A 27,926-nucleotide genomic window follows, 5' to 3' on the forward strand; every position below is an offset into this window, starting at 1 on the left:
GAATAATTCGAATACTAAAAATCACTATTCGTGAATGCCCTAATACCAGCTATGTTTTGTTGTTTCATACTAAATAGTGTGTGAAACTAACGCCACGCTGGCACCGTGTGTGTTTTCCCAGGCTGCTGAACAGAATGCCCTCTGAGGACCGCCATCTGTCCTCCAGCTGCGGGTCCTACATCAAAACCGAGCCGTCCAGCCCGTCCTCGTCCCTGGTGGACACCGGCAGCCACCACAGTCCCAGCGGCAACTCGGACGCCAGCGGCGGCTACATCAACGGCAGCATCGGGCGGTCGCACCCGCTCGACTCCCCGCCGATGTTCAACCCGGGCATGCTGGGCGGCGGGGCGGCCGCCTGCCTGCGGCGCTACGAGGAGTGCTCCGGCGTCGTGACGGACGACTCGCCCATCAAGTGCGAGTACATGCTGAACGCCATCCCCAAGAGGCTGTGCCTGGTGTGCGGCGACATCGCCTCGGGGTACCACTACGGCGTGGCCTCTTGCGAGGCCTGCAAAGCCTTTTTCAAAAGGACGATACAAGGTATTTCCCAAGGTACAAGCTTTATTCATGCTTAGCTGCCGCACCAGTGTCTCGCACCCGAAAAAAGCAGATCTACAATCTCGCGAGGCGTCGCAGCGCGCCACATTATGAGCTTGTAGATCCTCTATTTTCGGTCGTGACGATACCGCGTGTACAGTTAAGTATAAATCACCCCTTTCCCCTTTTTTCGCCTCGCACTGATTCACCCTTACCTGCCCACTGAAGCTGGGTCGGTCTGACCTGGCCAAGGACACGTTTTAAAATAGGTTTTTCTACGTCTCTGGCAGGGCAACAGCCGAGTAGAAAAGTTGCTCATGGAGTGAGCCATGACTCACTTTGCCGAGGTCCTCTGGCGCTGCGTTGTAATGATGTATTGTGTGAACCACCTACAATGTAAATATAAACCGCGCAGTGTTTTTGTATCGCGCTCGTTCTAAATGCTTCTCACAACCCTGTGCCAACCACTTCTAATTCATAGCAGTACGCATTTCCCTGCTGAGGGGTCCTCTGTCAGGACTAGCACACGTTCTAATGTGTTGATATCCAGTCTGTGCACCAGCTAGGAGACTAAATGGTCTGCATTTCTGTGGTGCCTTTATCCAATCTATCAATTTGCAACGTGCTTTTACTTTCACCCACAACGATAGGGGAGACAACCATGTACGGCAGGGTTCCCCAATAGGCGGCCCGCGGTGGGCTACTGTCTGGCCCACACCAACCCCAGTAATAATGGTGGTATAAGAGCAGCAACAACACTAGTATATCGTCGTTGTCAGGTGGAAACCTTGTATCTCCAAATTTGTACGCTCTTTCGCAAATAATACAAGGCCGTCGCACAAAAGTAGTGAAAACAGCAGATCTACAAGCACACAACGCCTCGCACCGGCAACTACCTGTACGGCAACTACCTGCTCATTGGGAGAAATTAGGAGGTTGGGTGTCTTGCTCAAGGACACAAAACCAGGAGGAGCTGGGAATCAAACCAGGAAGTGGGAACTTCTGGTTCCCAAACGTCCGCGCCACCTCCTGAGCCACTGCCACCAGTATTGGGCAGTAACGTGTCTACTTAGTAATATGTTACTGTAATATTATTACTTTTCCCAGTAACGAGTAGTGTAATTTATTATAGCTTCCAGAACAGTAATATTATTACTGATCCAAGTAATGCTGTGCTACATTACAATTACAGTGATTTGTTTTTGTTTCTGACCGAGATAAAAGCGACGCTGTGTCCAGCAGTTAGCTGCAGCTCGGTGGAGCAGCGCATCTAAACAGCAGAGAAGGTTGTCACATGCGCAGAAAGAACATATTTACAAGCTATCAAGACAGGATGTTAGCTTGTAGATCTGTTCTTTTTTAAGCCTTTGCCATCGCGCAAAGTTATGATGTACTCGCAGGTCTGGGGTCTGCCACAGATCCATGTTCCTGCTTGAGAGGCTCAAAAACGAAGCCATGCTTGATTGATTGATTGAAGAGTTCATTAGCAGTTTGCAATAGAAAAAAGTACAGTTTCATGACATCACAAATCACTGGTACAAAGTCAACTAAGGAGATTCTAGTAAGCTTTACGGCTTATTTACACAGGAACCACTTTATGTATGTATGTATGTAAAATTGAAAGACATACTTTCAACACTTGGAAGTATTGTCATTATCTTAACGTTTGTGTCAGTCAAAGAGCCATTGTAAACTTTGTGCGGGCAGCATCGCTTGCAGGTGTATACTGTATATTAGGCTTCCTCCTTTTTTTCCGCACTGCACTAAATATCTTTGCCAAAAATAGCTTATCTATAAGGTCACAACGCGCCATGTTTGTGAAGCGTTGTGAGCTTGTAGAATATTCAACTATTATGACATGCCTAGAATAGGGATGCTAGGATTCTAGTGCTTAAGGCTGCCAGTTGATTACTGGCTGCAGGACCAATGGTGGTGCAGGAATACTTGGGGCAAGTAAAGCAACATCAGCACGTGATTGGCTGCTGAAAATTGCGATGGCGCCAAAACATATTTACGTATTTACTCTTGGGGCTGCGCCCAACTTCATTTTCTGTTTTGTTTTCTGATTAACTGGCAAAGCACCATCAACATCAGCCAATTTATTGACCTTACGAATTAATGCACTTCTGGTGACACTCCGTAATTAGATGAAGGAAAACGACTGCTACGTTGTTATCTTCGATGGAAGTTGGAGTCGTTTCACAAAAACATGATCAGGTGTTCTCTTTGGAGATACTTTAATCAGTGTCAGGAAATAGTTTATTATGTTCCCTAGATTACAGAATGATTGGATGAAAGAAAGACCAATGTGGCATCTCTGTTTTAGCTGTGCTAAACATGTCCGGTACGTTATGGTAAATGCTTTACCCGGCCTATACAAAACAATTCAAAACAAATCAAATTATTGCTTCAGTAATTCTTTTGAAGAATATCTTATGTTATCTATGTATATATGATTTAGTAGTTTGAAGCTTGTTGCTATACATCAGTGGTTCTCAAACTTGAGGTCGGGACTGTCAAATCTTAAGTAAGCAAGAGGCGAACATTGTGAAAATAGCCGATCTACAGAGCATGTAGATCGGCTATTTTCACAATATTCATCTGTGGAACCGAGTCACAGTGCTTGTCAGGGTTGGGGTTCCCAGTTCATATATGTTTATTTTGGGGCTCACGGCCTAAAAAGGTTTGAGGACCCCTGCTATACATATATCTCAGTCTGACTCAACATCTGAGGAGGGTCGGCATACAGTGCATCATCCGATTAGGGACTGTAAACAAGCGCTCGCGTCTGACTTTGTGTCGTCTCGCACAACAAATCCCCCTTCTTTCTTCTTCTCCTGCTTCTCCTTCAGTTGGAGGACATGGGCCCGTAATGAACCTAATCTGTCCGTCATTCGTCCCGAGCCCCGGGAGTTTCAGTCAATAACAATCAGTGTTGGGTGACTGTAATTAAGAACCAGGCATTTCATTGGGAGAAAGTCAGCGGCGAGGGTGGGAGATGGGGGGTGGTGGTGGGGGGGGGGGGGGGGGTGGATCTGTTCTTTGCCCCCAGGCCCGACTACCCTCCACCCAAGGGGGGTGGAGGGTGGGGGGAGAAGGAGGCCAATTAGAAGCTCAGGCACGTGTCGCCGGGGCAATAACAGAGGACGGTGGAGAGGAGGGCAGACTCTGAGAAGTCCTCTAAATAAAAGAGAGAGGGGACACGGGGGATGAGGGACATGGGTCGTCGTCAAGTGAAAGGAGAAGCCCCTTTAATGGAATGGTAATCAGGAAGGGGGGTCCCGGCCTTCGGGAAGGAGGTGGACAAGGAGAGGTCCAGCGCTAGAGTGGGAGAGACGAGCGGCTGCAGGATAATAGCATGGCATAATAATATATCAAAATTTAGAGGGAAAATAAGAGAGGTTAAGGAAGGATATTAGAGTGGTTGAAATGTCCTTTGAGGGAATAAAGGTGGGACACACGAGACCTGATTAACTAAGAGGCTATACGCCGACGGTGGGCTTTTAGAGCGAGTCGACCCCGTTTGAGACAATAGTGGATATAATCTGCCTCCCCCGGTTATTATGAAGGCGTTTTTTTAGTTTGTTTGTTTCATATCGTAAATCAATTGAATCAGTGACTGATATGAGTTCACACGCTGCTGTATAAAAGAGCTGTTCTTTCTTTATTATTTTCTTATTCCGTTTAATTTATTACATTTCCTGCTTAGAGGAGTAGTTCACTCCCAAAATGACTTTTTTCTATTGATTACTAACACCATGGAGAGGGATAGGGTTAATATTTTTTGGTTTTTGTCGCTTTCCTAAGACAGAAAATGTGATTATAATAAATGTACCCTGATGGTTTCCCCATTCAGGGCCATGCATTCGGGTCCCCATCCAGAATCAATGGGGGTAAATTTACTATAATCACATTTTTGTCTTTGTCTTCTGTTTGGAATGCGAGACATACTTTTTTTTTTATTGAACTCAAGCCTCTATGGCATGAGTAATCAATAGAAAAGATGTCATTTTTGGGGTGAACTACTCCTTTAATTTTGTGTCCTCATTAACCTTGTTTTGGTTAGTTAAAAATAATAATAATAATAATTCATATCTTTATAAATCGCAGATATAGATGCTCACAATGCGTCACAACACAACACAGTGTGAGCTTGCAGATCGGCTATTTTCACTGTTTGTCATACGATGGAGTATATCGTCGTTGTCGGATGGAAACCTTTTATGTCCATAACCATTCTTTTTATATTTATCATTTAAAAAATGATTTAGACTAGTGAAAATAGCCGATCTACAACCACACAACGCCTCGTGGTGCGAGGCGTTGTGTGCTTGTAGATCTGCTATTTTCACTAGTTTTGTTCGACTACTTTTGTATGATGAACTAGAATTTAATTGACTATTGAATAACATACACATTTGAAACTTGGGAGATACAAGGTTTCTGCCCGACAGTGACGATATGGGGCATATGTGGTTAAAGGTCAGCTAGCCTGATGTGTACATAATATCCAACGTGCACGTTTGTACGTGAAAAAGGTCGTTACGGAGTCTTACGAAGACGAAAAAGGGAGAGAGGAAAATCGTATCCATGTCTGCGCTGAGTCTCTTCTTATAGCCTCTACACGCTGGCGCTGTGCTTTAATTTTCCCTCTGCTCAGACCATCGGGGTTTAAAACGACTTTACCCCCACCACCACCTCCCCCTCTCTCCACCCCCCAAACGCCACAGCTAACTCCTGCCAACATGCTGGCACCGTGCCACCAGGCCCCCTCACTGCGCATGTGACCCTCTCTGGCACCGTTGATGCCAGAGATCCTGACAAATGTTGGCACCTTCTCCTTGACCAACAAGGGGGGGCCGGGGGTGGGGAGGAGGGCGGGCGGGGGGAATTGGGGGGTGGTGGTGGTGGTGGGAGGGGGGGGGGGGTGGCACACTGGCAGGTCTGCAGCTCCAGACAACACCTGGTTTGCTGTTTTTAGGTACCATTAATACGTTTTTAGAGTTTGCGGGGACATTGTTCAAACGCTCAATCAAGGGAGATCTGGACATGCTCGGGGAGGGGAAGTTTTTGTCATTGGGTTTCTCGACGAGGTCACATCAAAACTTTCGAGGGATGGCGTAATGATCCGAGATGAATTTGTCAACCGGAACCTGGTGTGCAGAAGAAGAAGAAGGAAAAAAACAACAAAAAAAAGACAAAGAAAAAAAAGAGAGCTCATCCTTTTGTTACATGGCAGCAGATACAATATGTCTGCCTTTCTGGCTGTTTTTGGAAGCGGAGTGATTAAATTGCATAGGAAATATTTCCCATACTGAGCCAACAACTGTCGAGACGGAGTTGAATAATACATCGAGCTTTGCCATATGATACGAGGGCCTTAGATTGGCAACTCTAACAACAACCCTCTGATCTGCAGGGCCTTGCTGTGTGGGGAACATTATGCGGAGTGCTCACCACCTTCGCTGTGTCCGTCCAGTGTTGTTTTAGACAGCTCATTTTGATTTAGTTTTAGTCATAGTCTTTTGAAAAAAATGACTTTTAGTTTTAGTCATAATTTAGTCACTGGAAAAGTTTTTGTTTTAGTCTAATTTCAGTCGACTAAATATCATAAGATTTTAGGCGACTAAATCTACAGTTGATTTGGTCAACTAAAATGTATTTTGGCAGGCCTTGATGGCATCGTAATGACGTAATTTTACACTTGGTTGCGTGCTGAAAATAGCCGATCTACAAGCTCACAACGCGTCGCAGACACCTGAGAGCAACCAAACATAAAATTACTCCACTAGTCCCTCCCTAACGTTTTAGTCTAGTTTTTATTTTGTCAACGAAATTGACAATATTTTTAGTCTTAGGTTTAGTCATCACAGCTTAGTTTTTATTTCGTTTTTATTTCGTTTTCGTCAGTGAAAAAAACTTGGTCGACAAACATTTTTCGTCATAGTTTTAGTCGACGAAATCAACACTGTGTCCGTCTCATAGCCCTGCTGCTGCCGTTGTGAGGGGAGGGCAGCTTCTCCCATCATGCTCTAGGTTAAGAAGCGCGGGTTAGAAGGGGTCGCGGTGAGCCTGGGCCGGGAGGACGCTCTGCATTAATGAAGCTAATTTATCTGTGAATCAAAGTGAGGCGGGGACTCCGGGGCGGGGAGGTGCTTTTTACATGTCCCATCAAAATGCCACTAAAGCCTTCTCTCCTTCCAGAGTGTCACACGGGGTCACCTTGGGACAGGTGTGCGTGTGTGTGTGTGTGTGTGTGCGCGCATGTGCGTGTGTGCGTGTGCGCGCGTGTGCCTGTGTATCTGTCTCCCAAGCTCTGCATGTTGTTTACAACATAGGAAACTGCTGAAGCCAGACAAAGAAAAACTAAGCTTACTTTTGAGATAGCGGGGTTTGTGGCCAGATAACTCGAAAGAAATGCACCCTGGATTTTGCTGCGTACCCTTTCCATGAAACAAGTCTTAGTCATTATATCGTCGTTGTCGTGTGGAAACCTTGTATGTCCAAGACCGAATTCGTTTTGTATTTAGCATTTAAAAAATTAACTAAACTAGTGAAAACAGCCGATCTACAAGCACACAACGCCTCACACCGTGAGGCGTTGTGTGCTTGTAGATCGGCTGTTTTCACTACTTTTGTGCAACGGCCTTGTATGATGAAGCAGGGCTTTTTGTGAAAAAAATTACAAATTTGAAACTTGGACATACAAGGTTTCTGCCCGACAGTGACGATATGCACCCTGAAAACACTTAATTAGAGATGTTCTTTCTCTTTTTGTATTCTCATCTTTCGCAGGGAATATCGAGTACAGCTGTCCGGCCACCAACGAATGTGAGATCACCAAGAGGAGACGCAAGTCGTGCCAGGCCTGCCGTTTCATGAAGTGTCTCAAAGTCGGCATGTTGAAAGAGGGTGAGTTCGGACGTTCGCCAACTGTTCAGTGGCTTAGCTTTTGCTCTCCTCCTATAGCCAGTGTCGATTTGGTATTTAGTATTTCCACAAAGGATCAGTGGGGCCTGTAGAAAAAACTGCTTGTTACCACCTTTGCCTTGACTCTGCCACTTTTCATAGATGTATTGACATGTAATCCTTATTTATACTCGGTTGTGGGCCGCATCGCAAACAACAATATTCAATCTACAATATTTTGTAGATTGGCTATCACAACGTGCCGCGCTGCTGTGAGCTCGTATAGATTGGCTATTTTCAGTGTGCAACCCGTATGCAGCTACGTATAAATCAAGACAGATGATTGATTTATACTTGTTTGTGCACCGTGTCGCACAATGAAAATAGCAGCTAGATCTACAAGCTCACAATGCATTGCGCTCTTGTAGATCGGCTATTTTCGGTGAGCAACAACACCCATGCTCAACTAAGTATAAATAAATATCGCCGTTGACCAGTGGTTCCCAAACTGTTTAGTTCAAGACCCAAAAATAATTTGCCCGGGAAAAGAGCAGATCTACAATCACACAACGCGCCGCTTTGTGCGTAGACCGGCTATTTTCATTTTCATTTCCCTTTTATTTCTTAATTATTATTATAATCTTTTTAATGAAATTTCTTAGATATGTTTGTTTGTTTATATTTTTAAAAACAATTTTATATAAAATAAAAATTGGTCTGTGACCCACAAATGGGCTGCGACCCACTGTTTCCGAACCACTGACTTAGACCTCCACCCATCCTCCACTCACTGGCTGTGAGGTTGATCAGTGATCATCAGTGATTGCCGGGGCTGCTGCTGTGGCCTCAGGGAGACACTTATGACATCACCCATGAGCCTTACACACCATCTCCTCTGGGCTGGGCTGGCCAGACAGTGTCCCAGCCTAGTGCCCGGCTGGCGCGGACAGACTATAGAGTCTAAGGGAGAGAGGGGAAAAAAAGAAAACACCAGAAAAAAAAGTGCTGAGCTGGTTGTTCCTACCAAGTGTGGCTGAGGAGAGAAGAAGTGTAACAGTACTCTTGAAAAGCACAAGCTGTTCCCCCGAGACGTCTCTCCCCTGGGTATCTCCCTCTCCCACTCTCTCTCTCTCCCTCTCTCTCTCTCTCTCCCTCTCTCCCTCTCTCTCTCTCTCTCTCTCTCTCTCTCTCTCTCTCTCTCTCTCTCTCTCTCTCTCTCTCTCTTTCCCTACTCCGTTTCTCTTCGCCCAGGGGTGTCGAACCAAATTCTGGGCCCTGGGTACAAGGATTCACTGCGTTGTTGTGTGCTTTAACTATTGAAAAAATAGCAGATCTACAAGCTTAAAGCATGGCACCGAGTGCCACGCTGCGAGATTGTAGATCTGCTATTTCTGAAAAATCGTGAAAATGTGTGCAAGTCTTTGAAGGTTTTTTTGGATGTCAGTGGTGCTCAAACTTTTACATGTGAAGGACCCCCAAAATGATATGTATTTGGCCACGGACCCCCATCTCAAAACATGTTGTTCCAGGCACCCCCCCAGAAGCAAAATTTGAGTTTCAAATGTTCGCTTTAAAGATTAAAGATTTGCAAACATTTTCACGACAAAAATAGCGACAAAAATAGCAGTTCTACAAGCTTGCAGCGCTGCGAGCTTGTATATCTGCTATTTTTCAATAGCTAAAGTATAAAATAATTAAGAGCCCTCCACCTTGGGCCCTAGTAACTCAGTCCCACTTTCCCCCCCCTTGTGACGCCTCTGTCTCCGCCGTCTCCCTCCCCCCTCTTCCCCCCTCCTCCTCCTCTCCTGTCTGGCATATTGATCCTCTAAATGCTTTCCGAACATCCCACCTCACTTCCTGCGTGTGTTGTTCCTCCTGCAGCCTTGGGGAGTTCACCAGGAAAATCTAGACCATAGATTTTTTTTTCTTCTTTTCTTTTTTTTTTTCATTTGTGTGTATTAGCCAGAAGAGCCATTCTAAACCGACGCATAAAGGGACTCACTTCTGAGCTGCGTACCGTTCCGTCATGTTGTCACTGCCACAGTGCAAAGCAAACGCCCGTGCGTCGCTGTTAGGGAGGGGACGATACACGATATTATTGTTTATCGTGATAAAAAATTAGCGTGTAGTGGAGATGCACTGGGATCAATTCACCCTTTATTTGCCGAGCTGCATATCCGGTACCACTTAAACCCTCTATAATTGGTAAATGGTACTTACTTATAATATACGTTATACGTACTTGATACAGTCCTTTTTTTCACTCTCTATCAGATGTCTTTGCCAAAAAATAGCTGATCTACAAGCTCACAATGCGTCGCGTTGTGAGCTTGTAGATCAGCTATTTTTTGGCAAATCTTCCGCCCCAGGATAATGGATTTTGATTGTCGCGATAATATCGTAAATCACGATTTCTTTTGTCACAATTATCGTCCCATCCCTAGTCGCGGTGACGTGGCGGGTTTGGGACCGCTGCCATTCACGGCGATAACGTGCGTGATGCATGGCCTAACATAACAAAAATAGCTATTTGTTTATGGGCTTGACCTAGAAACACAACAGTCGTAAATTTACTAAAGTAACTTAAGGGGGGGGGGGGGAAGAAACCCGAAATACGGTCTCATCATGCTCTGACAGCACTAAAAGCATCTCATGATAGAAGCCAGCAGCAGTTAACTGCAATCTGGTGAAGCCAGATGGTATGCTAGATTCTTGGTAACTGTCCACTGTTATAACTCATCTTTCACAATGTACATACCTCTGTTTGTGTCCGTCTCCACAGACCGAGGGTCGATCGTTGTGCCACCATAGCGATCCTATTTATACAGACACCTGCACAGAGAAATCCTCAGTGTTCTTTGAACTCTGAGAGTGTACAAATGTAACCACATCGTCGTTGTCGGGTGGAAACCTTGTTGTCCAAAACTGTTTTTGTATTTATCATTTTTAAAATGATGTGTGCTTGTAGATCTGCTGTTTTCACTACTTTTGTGCGACGGCTTTGTATGATGAAGCAGGGCTTTACTTTGCGAAAAGAATTACAAATTTGAAACTTGGAGATACAAGGTTTCTGCCGGACAGTGACGATATGGACCTGTAAGGGTCCACTTGGTTACATTTGTAATTGAGTTACAAATGAATCAGTATTCACTAATTTCTTTAGATCTTTTCCCGTGCGGCCTCTTTTCAGAAGCCACACCATCGCGCAGAGGCTTTTTTGACCCACAACCAAAACAAATAATGTTGCCTCAGGAATAAAGCTGGAACTATTAGCACGTGCTTAAGGGGCAAATGGCGAGGTATTGTCTGTGGCGGCCCACACTAAGCCCCGCTCAGGCCAGACAATCAGCGCCCGCCGGAAGGGAATTGGACCCCACGGCCCTCCGCTATAGCCCCTCGCCGCTCTTGAGACACGCAGCCCTCACGGCCCCGCTCGCTCAGAGCCGCGCGGCGGGTGATTCTGTGAAAAGTGACGGCATTCAATTAAAAGGAAAGAGGACATTTAATCGCTGCGCAGCGCTGTGTGGCGCGGCCTCTCGCAGACTTTGGGGGGGCTTTGATCATGGTGTCAGCGGGGGATCGAGGCTTGCCCTACTTCATTGTAATGAGATCACCGTAGAACAAGTGGCAGAGAGGGGGCCGGTCATGGAAAAGGCATAATCACACAGTGAAAGATGAACGCGAGGTGTGTCTGTCGTTCATGAAGAAATCTAATCTTGAGGCATCTTCTTGAGGGGAGATGAATGACAACAAGGCAGCCACAGGATAAATGAGAAAAACAGGGTGAAATATTAATACTAGAAAAGATGACATATTGGTAACTTGTGGGATTCATTACTGCGGATGCCCCTGCATTCGACGTCTGAGATTCAATAAGCAGATTTGTCATTGCATTTTCAGATCTGTCTATGTTTGTTTGATAATTAGTACATACCGTAGACATGGAATCATAATGACATGCGTACATGACTGTGACTTGTTTGTCTTTTTATCTATTGAATAGTAATTTATTGAACCTGTCGACCGTTGGCGTATTTCCTTGCACATCCTAAAATCCTTTTATACCCGCTGCAGTGGGAAAATATGATCTGAAATGCCTCGGCGAGGATTTATGAAAGGAGATATTAGGCTTTTAGATGCACATGTTCTGTACTGTACTGTACATACAATACCCCTCCCTCCCACTGCCAGGGTCAGTCCAGTATCCTTGGAGGTACAGTAGGTACAGTGGGTACTTTTACAGACCACTTTACCAGGGGTCATCGCAATGTTGGCTTGTGGTGGACGTCAAAATTCAATTTTTGCCAAATATTACCAGAAACACATGAAGAGATTGCCCTAAATGACAATAACAGCTCTGTAACTCTGAGTGTTCAAAAGGAACCAAGTGGATCCGTACAGGTCCATTTGGTTCCTTTTGTACACGCTCAGGTTCCTTTTGTACGGTACACTCTCAGAGTTATGGTTGCAAATGCAATATTTGAGAATCACTAGTACTAGTGGACATACTGTAATATGCCATAGTGTCGTGGTAAATCAGTGTCATACATTGAACATTGTACAAGTCCATGAATTGAATACTAAGGACTTCAGACATAAAAAAGACTGTAAAAGGACTTATTTGGGATGCTCCTTTTATGCAGGGTGTTTAACTGTACTTGCACTCTACTACTTTTTTACCGTTCTCCATTCTTTCTAATAAAATACTAAATCAATCAATATTGTGAAGAAAACCTGGAGACTGGACATTCAGTAATTGGGATAAAAATAAGAACATTATTACGACATAGTGTGTAGAAAGTCTAGAATTTCCCACGGTAAAGACCAAGTGCACATTTTGTCTGTGCACGGACATATTGATGAACCCTGCTCTTTACCATCTGTTACCATGCTACCTCTACTTGCTAAGCCCATCGCGGGTCACTGCTTTGCGTGCGTTACTTGGGACGGGCATTCTTGGGGCACGAGCTGTGCTGTGCTGGCCTGAGTTGGAAAATTGCCACCACACCATAGGGGATAAGCATAATCAGTCTGTAAATACAATTAGCCAGTTGAGATGAGAGCCACATCCCTAATCTACTCTATGCAAGGCGAGGTGTTCGACATGCATTAGGTTCTGCTTAAGAGTGTGCAACGTGTGTTGTGTGTGTGTTGTGTGTGTATATTATTAGTTCACTTGAATGAATGAATACATCACGGTGTTGTGTGTGATACAGGAATGGTTTAGGGCAAGGGTCTTCAACAGGGGTTCCGGGACCCAGAGGGGGTCCTCAGAGTTACTACAGGGGGGCCTCCAGATCTTTGTGTGGTAGAATAATTCTTTTACAATTAACAACTTGAACCCTCGCATCCCAATTCTGAGGAGAACTTTAGCCAAAGATAGCAGATCTACAAGCTCTCAGCGTTGACAGCTTGTAGATCGGCTATTTTCAGCAAATAGCTTCGGTTTAGAGATTAAAAAAAGTACAAAGTGAAAGGTCAAGTTTAGTAAGTAACAATGATTTAAGTGGTAAAAAATCTGAAGAAAAAAACACATTAACACATAAACACAAATCTAATTGAGTGATGACAGTACTGTCAAACAAGTTTATGAATCTTTCTATGAAATCAATGAAAATCTGTATCACACATTTATACAATATGTAGAGGGGGTCCCTGCTTCATGTCTCTCTCAGCCTGAAAATGTTGAAGACCCCTGGTTTAGGGGATTGTGTGCAAAATGTGCGTGTATTGATGACTATATTTGTCAAGTGAACAAAGATGTAAGAGGGATGGTGGATGGACGTTCCTTCGCGGAACAGGCTGCTAAGCTCTGTTGCATTGCTGCGGGACGGTGTCTGGATTTGGGAAGGCAGGCCGGCTGTCTCAGGCCTTGCTCGTTGGCCCCCTTACATATCAGGCTGAGTCTGATAAAAGGTCACAGGCTCAATGGAAAAACTCTCACGTACTGTAATTATAACTCGCAGGAGGCATGGTGTTGGCCGGCACTGCCAGGCAGCAGCACACTGTCTCCATAGCTAACATCAGTGCTAAATTATTATACCCCATAGCGTTGTTGTATGTTGTTTAATGATTCCACAAATCAAACAAAGTCAATGTTTTTACAGTTTACAGTTTATAGCATTTAGCAGACGCTTTTAATCCACAGCAATTACAATAAGCAGGTAATACACATCACTATAATAAGCAGGATAATATGTCAGTACATCAACAACAATATAACACATGCATAGGAATACCAATCTAGAAAAACAATAACATAGGTAGACCACGCACCTAATCAGTAAAAAACTTCTAAAACCTAAAAATGCTATCTAGCTTCATATGGTCATATATATATATATATATATATATATATATATATATATATATATATATATATATATATATATATATACATATATATCTGTATGTTTTTTGATATAATTTATCTCTTGGTGTTTTGACGTTTGCTTTCTTGTTATTTATTCATTGCTTCAATTTAGCGCTACAGCTGAATTAGCGCTGGCATACAATTTACAACCACTCACATGGCTATGGCCGTGGTTCACAAATTAACATGTCAAAATTGTTATGTTCCAATTAGAAGCGGGCAGACCCTCTTGTCATTTCAATCAAAATTTCAAACAAAAAATGGTCTGTTCCGATATGAGCAGTTGCTAATTATAGGCCCGACTCAAAGCAGTGCATATCTGTGGTGTATTCTGTGCTGCTGGGGATTTTCTGACACCGTACTAATGTCATAGATGAATACAAGCGGCCAGACTATTTTGGCAACCCACACCGCTGTCTCAACCACAGATAGGTATCAGCAGTCTTTCCTGAGCGAGCGAACGTGGCTAGCAGGGTAACGTTACAGGCCTTATTTTCCTCCGGGCCACATACACAAAAGATTAGTGAAGCCATATCCAATATCACAGACTGTCAGGTCCCCTTCCCAATCAATAGGCTTAGATCAGAAAGCAATCGATGCACCGAGATTACACCATCAAAATAAAGATATAGCAGAAAAGTTGATACTATATGCCTGATCATAAACCCATTTGAACAGCACAGTGGTTATTTTCCCCCCTTTTTTATTATACCACTCATATGTGATAAGAAAATAAAGATTATGTTTTGTCTACAAAGCCAATTTGACTTACAGTATGCCCGGTCAACTATTACCCAGCCCACATCTGCATACACTCATTGGAACAGAACTCCTAAGAGCAGTAAGTATCCTGTGCAGTGGTTTGACAGCTTTCGTTACAGTAGTTGTTACTTGATTATTATTATTTTTTATTTTTATGCCTTTATTGATAGGATATAAGATAGGATAGTAGACAGGAAATGGGGAATGACATGCAGCAAAGGTTGTCCGGATCGGGAATCGAACCGGCGACACGCTGTCAGGCATTAGAGCCTATGTGGTATGCGCCTGTCCCCAGTTATTACTTGATTTACATTATTATTTCAAAACATACATTAAAGGGGAAGACCACCCATTTTCAATATTGAACTATGTCATTAATATACCTTAGAGGAGTTGGGTGTAAATAAATAAATAAAAAGTTCCCCCTCTTCTGTGTTGCCTAGAACTGGAGGATTGATTTTGGGGTTTGTATTGCAAATCACAACTTGATGACATCACACATTGTACTTTACAATACAAACCCCCAAAATCAATCCTCCAGTTCTAGGCAACAAAGAAGAGGGAACTTTTTTTTTATTTCCACACAACTCCTCTAAGGTATATTAATGACATAGTTCAATATTGAAAATGGGTAGTCTTCCCCTTTAACCAATTTTGAAAAACAAAACAAAACAATGTATAATGGTACTCAAAGTAAATTTGTATGCCGATCATTGTACACTTTTACTCAAGTTAAATTTATAATACAGGCCTATTACTGTACTTGTAACACAACTATACAATTTATTTTACTTAAGTAAAATAAATATAATCAGAGTACTTCTTCTTCCACCGCTGCATTCTGCGTATATGCTATATGAGAACACTTGGCACTTGTCTGCAGGCCCCCGTCTATCTGTCAGTGTGCCTTTAGGGGGGCATCAGAGGACCTGACAGACCCCCGCGGGCCCACCCGGAGAGCCCGGTCGGGCCTGTCCTCACTGTCTGGCAGGTGATAGATCAGACATGGAGTTGGAACACGTGTTCCTCTGATGAAGGGGATTTGGGGAGGTGCTGACCCCCCCTCCATTCCCCCTCACACAGCCCTCTCCCCGCTACACACACACACACACACACACACACACACACACACACACACACACACACACACACACACACACACACACACACACACACAGTGGCGTCAGTTCAGCAAAAGCTAGGGTATGGCAAAGATGGGAGTCCTCGTGGAAAATAGGCATTACATTTTGGATAACACGGTTCCATTGTGAAAATAGCAGATCTACATGCTCACAACGCCTCGCACTGCGAGGCGTTGTGAGCATGTATAGATCGGCTATTTTTTCTAAAAAAAATGACCTTTGTCAGTTTTTTACACAGGTTTCTACGGTTTCTAGGGCTGGATAATATGGCAGCCTGGAATGGTTTTTCAAGTGCAGCTAAACTTGGCATGATAGTAAACGTGCCACAATTAACAATAATGAATTGCACCTGTGCAGCTGACCTGCGGAACCTGGGAATATATACCATCTTGTCAAGATGGGGAGAATACAAGTGTGGAGAATACAATTATAATACGTGTATAATAAGTAATAATAAGTGCCCGTTTTGTTAAATTTAGCATTTGTAGTTATTTTACTGTAATTTAACAACATAATAACCAGCACAGATAGACAAAGAGACATTCATGGATTCATATTTAAAAGTAGCTTTTATTTCCCTCCCTGGACCCAGGGTATGGCAGCTGCCATACCCAATTGACGCCCCTGCACACACACACACACACACACACACACACACACACACACACACACACACACACACCCACACACACACACACACACACACACACACACTCACACAGACAGTACTGTACTCTCGCCGTGCCGCACTGTACCGCGCCACTCACAATGCATGAGCAACTCGTGTTCATGTACACACACACACACACACACACACACACACACACACACACACACACACACACACGCCAAACGGATAAATCACCACTGACAAGTGACATGGAATGGGACCCTGAGGAGCAAGGTTGTCGCTGTTACACCCCCCCAACCCCCAACCCCCCCAACCTACACCCCACCCCCCCCTCCCCCCTCTCTCCCTCTCTCGCCTGGTCAGGGGCGTCGCACCAAATTCTGGGCCCTGGGTACAAGAATTCACTGCGGGCCCCCCATGAATGTTCTTCATATGGGGAGGGAGTTTAATCCATTTAGACTGGGAACGAATTGTTACGCATTATTTTGTGCTTTAACTATTGAAAAATAGCAGATATACAAGCTCACAGCGCAGCACCGAGTGCAGCGCTGCGAGCTTGTAGATCTGCTATTTATTTTTTTTAATCATGAAAAGTCTTTGAATCTTTCAAGGTTTTTTTGAAAAACCTATGTTTCTATGTCAGTGGTGCTCAAAATGTTTCATGTGAAGGACCCCCAAAATGATCTGTATCTGGCCAGTGGCCACGGACCCCCATCTCAAAATATTCAGTTCCAGGGACCCCCAAGAAGCAAACTTTGAGTTCGAAATGTTCGCTTAAAAAATACATTATATTCAAAGATTTGCACACATTTTCACGACTCTTAAAAAATAGCAGATCTACAAGCGCGCAGCGCGGCTGTGAGCTTGTATATTTTTCAATAGCTAAACTATAAAATAATGAAGGACCTTGGGCCCTAGTAACTCAGTCCCACGTTTCCCCTCCTTGTGACGCCCCTGCGCCTGGTCTCCCTTTCACTCGCTCGGCTCGTAGGGCCGCGCGGCGCAAATTTGTATGAATGCCGATATGCCGCGCGCCGCGGCCGTGTAGCTAAACACATGCCACCGCCAACGCACCCGAGGGACCCGGCCGGGATCGAGCCCCGTGGCCGGCCGTCTCCAGCCGTTGCAGATGTTTCCGATTACCGCCGCACTTTGTGGGCCGGGGCGTCTCTCTCTCTCTCTCTCTCTCTCTCTCTCTGTAATACACACAATATCGTACGCACAGTAACACGCTTCTTCTCTGGACACGCCGGCTCAGAGTTATGGCAAGTGTAAAACGCGATAAAGAGCGGGGTGTCAGTGTGTGTGTGTGGGGGGGGGGGGGGGGGGGGGAGGGGGGGAGGGAGGGGGGCTGTCGTGACTCGTGGGAGCGACAACTGCTTTGTCTTTTCCAACCACTGGGGCTTTAGAACAGGTGGAAGGCCCATCCTTCTTGATGTGCTTTCGACCCTTATCTCACGCCCCTCCCTTATGTCCTGTCCCCCCCCCCCTCCCAGATCCCGTGTAATTAAACAGATGCTGTCACATGCTTAGCCATTTGAACCCCAGCATCCATATTTCTTGGGAGAACATTAGCCAATAATAGCAGATCTAATCCAACGCGCCGTGTTGTGAGAGCTAGTAAATTGGCTATTTTTGGCGAAGAGATTTGGTGTTCGCGGAAAAAAAACGTGTGCACCAAATCAACTTGGGTTCCAGTTTACCCAGACTAAAGCAGGCCAAGTTGTTAGAGCAGACATTCTCAAAGTGTGGTCAGGGACCTCCAGGGGTCCTTGGGGGGTCCTTGGGGGGTTCAGAGCCTCACGAGGAACAGTTTAATTTCACTATTAGAACTTAGAGAATGTACTGTGTATCATCTCTGTCTGGTGGAAACCAAACCTTTTCAGGTTCAAATTCAGAAATAGCAAAAATAGCAACACTGACAAGCTCAAAACGCGTCGCTTCACGCCGTGTTTCAAGCTTGTGGATCTGCTATTTGTGTGACGCTGTAGTTTCTACCCGACAGCGATCTTAAGAGGATCTAAGGCAGTGATTCCCAAACTTTTTAGACCCAAGACCCAATAGTAAAATTGCCCGGGACCCAAACTAGTGAAAACAGTAGATCTACAATCTCACAACAACTTGTTTTGCACCGTGTTGTGAGCTTGTAGATCAGCTATTTTCACCACTTCTTAATTAATATTCTTTTTTATTTGTGGAATTTCTTAGGTTTCTTTTTCTGTAGTTTCATTTAAAAAAAATGATTTGGAGGGAGGGGGAAATCTTTTAAAATAGTATTTTTTTTTTAAATATGTCAAGTGTTATGTCATAGGAAAAGAAATGGGATTTTTAATTGAGTCTTGACCCCCCCCCAAAAATGGTCCGTGACCCACAAAGGGGTCCTGACCCACTGTTTGGCGAACAGTGGTCACTAAGGGCCCTGTTCTGTGTCTTAGGTACCGGGTTATATGACTTAACTTAAAGACCTGGAGGTGAAGCGGCATTGGCCCCGCCTCCCAGGGTCTTGAGTGAAGTCATAAGACCTGCTGGTACTTGAGACGCGCCAGATATGAGTTATGGGGGTCCTTGAAATGATAATGTTTGAGAACCCCTAGCTTAGGAGTGATCCTACGGGCTCTACTGGAGGAGGCCCTGGGGGTGAAAGGGTGGTACAGTAGGAGGGGACGTACGCTGCATCCCACTGATTTTTCCCAGCTAAAATAGGGAGCTCCTAATCTCCCCTTGGCAGCGCTGCCCATCCAGCCCATTCTGACACATTCTCTAGAAAGAAGCGCCTCTGACAGGTGAAGGGGCTGAGAATAGTTCAGTGTGTGAGACGCCACACACGTACACACACACACACACACACTCTCTCTCTCTCTCTCACACACACACACACGCCCGCACATACTGTATCACACGCACACACACTCACACACACATACACGCGTACGTACGTACGTACATTCATACACGCGTGTGCGCACACTCACTTATACCGTCGTTGTCGGGTGAAACCTTGTATCTCCAAGTTTCAAATGTGTACGTTCTTTCTCAAAGCAAAGCCATGCTTCACCATACAAGGCCGTCGCACAAAAGTAGTGAAAGCAGCAGATCTACAAGCACACAACGCCTCGCGGTGTGAGGCGTTGTGTGCTTGTAGATCGGCTGTTTTCACTAGTTTAAATCATTTTTAAAATGATAAAATGCAAAACGACCGGTTTTGAACATACAAGGTTTTCATCCGACAACGACAATATACTTTATACAATACACACGCATCCAATGTACATGAAGGCATAGTACTTTACTGTACTCTGTGAAACACATGTCTGTCTGTCTCTCTCTCTCTCTCTCTCTCTCACACACACACACACACACACACACACACACACACACACACACACACACACACACACACACACACACACTGGCAGCTTCACAAAGCAACAAAGTTGAAGGTAACATGGGTCGATGTACTTATTGAATGTGTAAAGGGAGGCTGGGGGGTCGAGTGGCCCTAAAGATTGCTCCCAGTCCTGTGTAAACATGTCTTATCTTCTGTCCTGATTCACATGCACACAGGTGCGCACACACACACACACACACACACACACACACACACACACACACACACACACACACACACACACACACACACACACACAGCACGCACGTAAGTAAGAGCACGGACAGCAACAGTGATGGACTTGGTCACCCACTAACACATAGCGTCCCATACATGCCTCTCTGAGAGCCGGCTGTAAAACAAAGTCATGGCTATAATGTGCATGGATCTCGCTGAGCTCATCCCAACATACATGACACACGCACGCACACACGCACGCACGCACACACGCACGCACGCACGCACGCACGCACGCGCGCGCGCGCGCGCACACACACACACACACACACGCACACACACAAAATCCCCTTTTTGCCACCCTGCTTAGCCATATTTTGGCTGTCACACTTGAAGGGTCTGTTAACCGTAGAAAATGGGAGATGGATGATTCTTAAGATGATCTGCGCAGCCGCCTTCCTGGCTACTGTGTTACAACGAACCCGATCATGGCTACCAAAGACACCGGCCGCCTTTGACGGGACGGCATTGTCTTGAGGCAAACGGGATGGGGTGGTGGTGGGGGGCGGGGGGATTGTGTGTTGTGGGCCTGAGAGGTGTGGAATGCGGTGTGGATGATGACACAGACCCGGGGAGCAGACCCCTCTCCAAGGGCCTCATCCAGCTGTCTTGTTGCGGTCAGATTCTCAGTACTGGGCCCGTATCACATGGGCTGCTGTAATCCCGCAGTGGTCGGATCAGGCGCTCTCGCGGCCGGGACGGGCTGTCTAGGCCGCAGCGTTTCACAAGCAATGGGTCGCGGACCCATTTTTGGGTCATGGACCCTTTTCTTTTATTATATATATATATATATATATATATATATATATATATATATATACAGTATATATATATATATATATTGCATTTCCTACAATAAATATTTCGTAATTTTAAAAGATTCCAAAAATGTTGCATTACAAGCTTGTAGATTGTGTACTTTCACTTTTAATTAGTGCTTAAGTGGTTCATTCAAATGTATTTTTATTGTAACACAAAATGTGTCATTTCGGTCTCCGCTGAGAGTTTGGGAACCAATGCTCGCCCAGTGCTGAAGATGAGAATGAGAGAATCACGAAAAGTGAGAATGAGACATTTTGGGAACACAGCTACTGAGTACTTAGAGGTATATTTTTGTCCATGCTTTACCCCTTATTTCTTTGCCTTTTTTAACTATTTTTAACAACATTTTAAAATACTTCAAATAGCCGACACGTCGTGAGCTTGTAGATCAGCTATTTGAACTATTTAAAAATGTTTCTCCAAATAGTAAAAAAGGAAAGTCAAAGAAGTTTATGGTTAAGGCATGGACGAAAATAGGGCCCTTGGTGTTAACCGTTCCACCGTGCTGCCGAACTGTAAAGTGAAACTGGTTTGCGCCACGGTCTTAATTCCCGTCAGCGTCTATTAATTATGGACCGGTTGGATGAACCCGTTCAGGCGGTCCCCCTACGGACCTTGGAACTCAGATTCCGGCTGTTGGGTCACTTGCCGTTTGTCGTGTGTGTGTGTGTGTGTGCGTGTGCGTGTGCGTGTGCGTGTGTGTGTGTGTTTATGTTTGGTTGTTGGTGGATGTCAGCGGAGGCAACAATTCACTGTTGCTTACATGACAGACACATCTATGTTATGTAGACTTGGAACTTAACAGACAGATCTCCTGTATGTTATGTGGATTTGTAGTGATTCTCAATTGCAAGTGGGCCCCCAAATAATTGACAAGACAGTAATATTTCAATGATAATATAACATAAATAAAGAAATAAAGAAATTACGTTAAAAAAACAATCATGGTATTGTTTTCTTTATAAGCCAGTTGTGTACATACAAAGTATTGAACACATGTTGTCTGTAATACGTTACACTGACTGGTCCCTGAGGATAAATTCATAATCTATATACATTTTCTATTTTAAGAATAATTATATACAAGCTGATACAGAGCTCCAGCTGTCTTGAACCCATAGCCTAGCTTAGCAGCCTAACTAATTAAAACCACATCCACATGTGTTCAAAGAACAAGAAGTCTATTTGCAATCCTTATTGATTACTTTAAGGCATACAAATGGAAAGCTGTGTTAGGAGAGGGGGCTCTCGATTTAGCTCCAATCTGCCAGGCATAAAATGATCTCACTGTGTTTGCTGGGAAGAACGGGCTCCCTCAGGGCATTGTGGGTAATTAGGTTAGTGGATAGTCGGTGTCAGGAAATTGAAAGACCATCCTAATCGGATTCTTTTGTTTCCAGGGGAATCAAAGGAATTTATACGAGTCACTGGGAAATCTCACACGACTCAATTCCACTTGGCCATGTAAAATCTGTTTGCTCTCCCCCCCCCCCCCACGTGCAAACAAGTTTTAATGCGAGAGCGCAACGTGCGCACATGAAATGCATTTGATGTTGCCCATTGTCCTTTCAAGCTGCCCTCCACATAATCCCAGATCTGTCCTGTTTGTATACTAATGAGATACTTTAACCCTTCTGTGGTGAATGAGAAAAAAAGGTATTTCAATCGGGGTGAAAGCGAACCACTTAAACGGTTAATCCTATATACCTCTTTATACATCGATAGCGGAAAATAAAAAAAAAATCTAGAACCTCAATACGCACGTTGCAACATGTCGTGAGCTTGTATTTTCACAGAATGTTTACCTGTTTTCTCAGAATGTACACCTATATATAACATGCCCAGAATAGAGGGTATGCGGGTGACATCATCGTACCTGGAAGTTATGCGGGAATGCCTACCTCAACTAACACAGGGATGCTGACAGAACCCTCACTAAAAACCCCAGGACAAAGATCCACTCATCCTAGACAATTCGCCCTCCTGGCCCCCCAAACTGAGGAATAAACTCCCTGTGGCAGTTAGAACAACAGACTCACTCCCTAGCTTCCACCGTGGCCCGAAGGCTCACCTATTCAGACTTCAACTAGGCCCATAACACTTACCGTAGCACTCGCCCTCCCCCAATGACCATACCGTACATGAAAGCTAGATAGCATTTTTTTTTATTTTTAGTTTTTTTTATATAAAGCTTTTTTATTGATTAGGTGCTCGTCTACCTAGGTTATTTTTTTTTTCTAGATTGATATTTCTATGTATTTGATGTATTGATGTTGATGTATTGATTTGCCTGTTTATTGTTTGATGTATTACCTTACTTATTGTAAGTCGCTTTGGATTAAGAGCGTCTGCTAAATGCCTAAATTGTAAATTGTATGAGGAATCCGTAGGCGTGAGGACAAGTCTGGAGGAGTTTCCCAACGAGCGCTTCCAAACTCCAATGCTTCAAGCTGCTTTATGTTTTGCCACTCAGTCTACTGTAGATGAGTGGCATATGATGCATATCCTCTATATGGATGCAAGGATTCCTGTTATGACACGTTATGACAAATAATTTCCCACTATAATCAAAAAGGCCGCTCACTGCCTGTTAGTATAAATATAATTTAGTATCTTTTGAATACTAAATGTCCCTGACTTTTAGCACGCAATGTTTAGTTGTTGTGGAGATTCTCCTTGTGCTAACGACATGATGATATGCAGGTGTGCGTCTGGACCGGGTGCGGGGAGGAAGACAGAAGTACAAGCGGCGGCTGGACGCGGAGAGCGGGGCGTACCTGGGCCTATCCCTTCCGCCACCGGCCAAAAAACCACGTAAGTCCCTCAAGTTAACGTCTGCTTACTGTACCTCTCATATTAAAACATGGTGTTTTTATACCGTACGGGGAATGCATCAAGAATTGATTTATTTGTTTATTCCAGCTATAGTCCCCTGAGGTTGGTAAAGTGCCGTAGTGTAATCAGAAATAATATGCTCATTTAACTGTTCTGCTGCCGTTGACAATCCTCACCGTCATTGAAAGGGTTAAAACCATGGTGCCGTTGACGGTGAGGACTGTCAATCTTACTGTATTTACTGTAAAAGTATAATTACTTACAGTACACCGCTCCGCTCCCGCCGGTAATGTCCGCGATTTGTTTACAACGCACGTTGTGCGTGCACGCAAAGTGAATGTCCGCCATAGTAAATCCATTGAGAGGCCCATAAAGAGACTTAATTTATTCAAAAAGAGACATTTTGAGCCAAAGAGTGGGCTGATTCCTGTACAAAATTCACTCGGCTGGGTGCAGACATGTTTCTCTTCTGGACCCACACTGTCATGTGACTAGATGACGTAATCGTTGCCGTCAAGTGATAATCCAAAAACACAACAACAACCCCCTTCCGGCCCTTCAAAATAATAGCGGCGGCCTACGGAGGAAACGGCGCGGCACCAAGGCACCAAGCAAACTTCAGATTAAAAGGCAGTAATTGTGTTTTAACATCCTATTGTCTGTTCTCATCTCATGCTCAGTCCTTTTTGCACTGTACAGCGCACTCTACTTGTACACTCAGTCGAACAAACACTCAGGATTCTTTTGTGCATGTATGTAATTTTTCACTTGAATTAAAATTAGGAGATGATTGGGGTGACGGGGTCCTTAAAGCAGTGGTGCTCCAAACTGTGGGTTGGGACCCCCAGAGGTATCCCCAAATTATTTTGGGGGGGTCCCCAGATGATTAACTTAATGTGCAACATTGTTGTCTCTCTCAACAGTAAACAAACCAACATAAAGTTTAAGTGTATAGAGGGTATATGCACATTTCTAAAGTGACAATTTAAGGACTTTTTAATACCTCTAAAATGACAATTTAATTGTCAAATGTTAGAGGGAGAAATTGTGAAGATAGCCGATCTACATGCTCACAACGCCTCGCAACACGAGGCGTTGTGAGCATGTAGATCTGCTATTTTCACAATAGAACCGAGTTATACAAAATGTAATTCCTCAACTCTTAGTGCTCGTCAGGGTGGGGGGTCCCCAGTTAAAATATGATTATTTTGGGGGTCTCGACCTGAAAAGGTTGAGAACCACTGCCTTAAAGGAGGAGGGACCTGCAAAGATCTGTAACTCTGAGAGTAATGGGGGTCCTTGAAATTAAAAAGGTTTGAGAACTACTGCAGTAGACACTCTCTCTTGATCTCTTTCTCTCTGTTCTCTCACTCTGTTCATTCATCCTCTATCCATCTCTCTCTCTCTCAGTGACTAAGATCGTGTCCCACCTCCTGGTGGTGGAACCAGAGAAGATCTACGCCATGCCCGACCCCACCATGCCCGACGGGGACATCAAGGCCCTCACCACGCTGTGTGACCTGGCCGACCGGGAGCTGGTGGTCATCATCGGCTGGGCCAAACATATCCCAGGTACAGGACAAACACTGCACCTACTGTAGCACACTGTATCCACAGGGAACAGGGAGAGAGACGGGGAGTGACACGCAGCAAAGGTTTGTCGGGGCTCTGGAATCAAACCTTGCTCGCTTGCATGAATGTGGTATTCGATTTAACCACTAGGCCAAGGGGGTCTCAAACCTTTTTTTAGGCTGTGACCCCCAAAATAAGCATATTTAAACTGGGGACCCCCACCCTGGCAAGCACTTGTAATTGTAGGTATTACATCTAATGTGACTCGGTTCCACAGATAAATATTGTGAAAATAGCAGATCTACATGCTGATCTGCTATTTTCACAATGTTCGCCTCTTGCTTACTTAATATTTGACATTTTGGCCAGGTTGGTAAATTTACCATTTACCATTTAGTATTAAAACTTGAAAGAACCTTAAATTGTCACTTTATAAATGTGAAGATACCCTGTATACACTTATACTGTACTATACTAATCATCTGGGGACCCCACAAATAATATGGGGTAACTTGGGGTCCCACTAGACCATTGGTGACCCACTAACTAAAGATCTGTTCTTTTCATTGAGCAGCAATTTCAGCATTTCTCTTTTCTTTTATGACAATGAATGTGGTATATTCGACACTCCTACAAACAACAATCATACTTTGTTTAACTTGATTTTAAATGATAGATTGGCCAGGCCATCTGGCTACTAAGCTGCTGCCATGTCAGTCATATATCAATCTGGCTAGCCATCGTCAAGGAAAAGTTCGGTCGCTCTTTTCCCTTTGCAGCAATGCAGTAGTCTGTAATCGAGAGACTAGAGTCATATATAAGCTCCGCTGAGACATTCACGTTATGTAGATAACCTATTTGACCTGTTTGCTGTCTGCTGCTAAGTGATGTCTTTACTTGCACAGAAGTCTGACATATAGCTCTACTGCTTTTATTTTCTGATTACAATTTATTTAATGCGACCGAAGGCCACAGTTTACTATGAGAAACGGCACATCATGTCCGTGTCTGTCCGTCCGTCCGTCCGTCCGTCTGTGTACGCTTTTTTACGGTCTATGGGCTTTTCGCCCTTAGGCGTCTTACTGGTATTTGATACGGTTGTGTTTTAACGTTTGATATTTAATTTAATCTTTTTATTATTATGTATACGACTGCAATTGGTAGACTAAACATAATTTAACCCACTCTTTCACACACATTGTGATAAACAAATAAAGTTAATGTTTATAATAATGATATATTGGATTTATCTGGCTATATATATATAGGCCTACAGTGAGTACTGTTACAGTAAGTCAAACTGTACCATACAGTATATATGGGGGGAATACAATTCTATATCCTACAGTCGGTAAGATGAAATAAGTAATTCTGCAATTAATTCTGTCAAAATCGTACATTATAAGATAGTACTGAGGCAGTTCTCAGACAGTTATTTCTGCTTCTTTACTCTCTCTCTCTCTCTCTCTCCCTCTCTCTCTCTCTCTCTCTCACACACACACACACACACGCGCACGCACACACACACACACACACACACACACACACACACACACACACACACACACACACACACACACACACACACACACACACACACACGCAGAGAGAGAGAGAGAGAGAGAGAGAGAGAGAGAGAGGATAATTAACATCTGCTACTCATCTGCACCTAAGGGAGAAGCCAGTCCCATATTCTAAAAACTAATCAATAAAGAGCAGCTGAAACCTTTGATTTGACTGGGTGGGGTGGTACTGTGTGTGTGTGTGTGTGTGTGTGTGTGTGTGTGTGTGTGTGTGTGTGTGTGTGTGTGTGTGTGTGTGTGTGTGTGTGTGTGTGTGTGTGTGTGTGTGTGTGTGTGTGTGTGTGTGTGCGCGCGCGTGCGTGTGTGGGAGGAGGGGTGATCCGCCCCTATGTCAATGTATTCCATTTCCAAACCCAGACTTAAAGAAGGCAATCCTCTTACTTACTTAAGGAGACTACGTAGGGTTTGTGCGGTAAAATTGATTTATTTAGGGAAATACTTATGGATTTCTCCCGTCCGTGTTGACGAATGCTTAAATACTTGTTGTGCAGCCAGTATGCATCAAACGAACAAAGGGCTGCATGCAAATAAGCCTAGATCTGACTGAAGGGAAAGTATATCCGCACCCCAAAAAAGCACAATAATGTATCTAAGTCAGCAAGGTGCACTTGTGTTATACACAACATAGTACATGCTGTGAAAAATGCTGGCTTTAGGTATAAACAGGTACATTTCTATTGCCTCTGTGATGAAAAAACGATTTCTATTTTGAGGTTTTGGAAAGCGTGTTCCTATTCCTCGCGATAAATTATTGCCTTTTATCATTGCTAAGAGCATACAGTACAGCCACTTCATTATTGGGACTTTGCATTTTTCCACCCTGTGGAATTCCTTATAATTTCCTTATTTCCCAGCCGGCCTCAACCCTGGGCCGCGCCGTGGTGCCTCTCTCTCTCCGGTCTTCCGCCCTGCCCGCCGCCCTGCCACCTCTAATCACTGATCTGTGGTCAGATTTACCTTTGACATCTTAATTAAATGCAAGGTGGCGTTGGGTGCATGCGCGTTGATCTCAGAACCTGTGGACTCGGTATGTGGCCTCCGAGGACTGACTTTGCCGTGCTGCTGCCACAGGGGAGGTGTGTAGTCTGATTAGGAGATTAGGCTGTGTGTGTGCCCTGGGGAAGCAGGCAGGCAG

General features: G+C 44.4%; 1 protein-coding gene across 1 annotated transcript in view; it reads left to right on the forward strand.

Moving 5' to 3' along the window:
• The window catches only part of LOC308300502 (steroid hormone receptor ERR2-like), a gene marked incomplete at both ends in the record, with an annotated part of 63,833 nt that overhangs the window by 20,634 nt on the left and 15,273 nt on the right, over positions 1 to 27,926 (forward strand). Inside the window, 4 exons of the mRNA XM_080744345.1 lie at positions 122 to 540; positions 7,333 to 7,449; positions 23,505 to 23,615; positions 25,047 to 25,208. Of these exons, the coding sequence (XP_080600471.1) occupies positions 122 to 540; positions 7,333 to 7,449; positions 23,505 to 23,615; positions 25,047 to 25,208 (809 nt within the window). The remainder of the gene's footprint in view (positions 1 to 121; positions 541 to 7,332; positions 7,450 to 23,504; positions 23,616 to 25,046; positions 25,209 to 27,926) is intronic.

The sequence above is a fragment of the Nannobrachium achirus genome (genome assembly GCF_963921795.1).
Source record: "Nannobrachium achirus genome assembly, chromosome: 16".
Classification (NCBI taxonomy): domain Eukaryota; kingdom Metazoa; phylum Chordata; class Actinopteri; order Myctophiformes; family Myctophidae; genus Nannobrachium; species Nannobrachium achirus.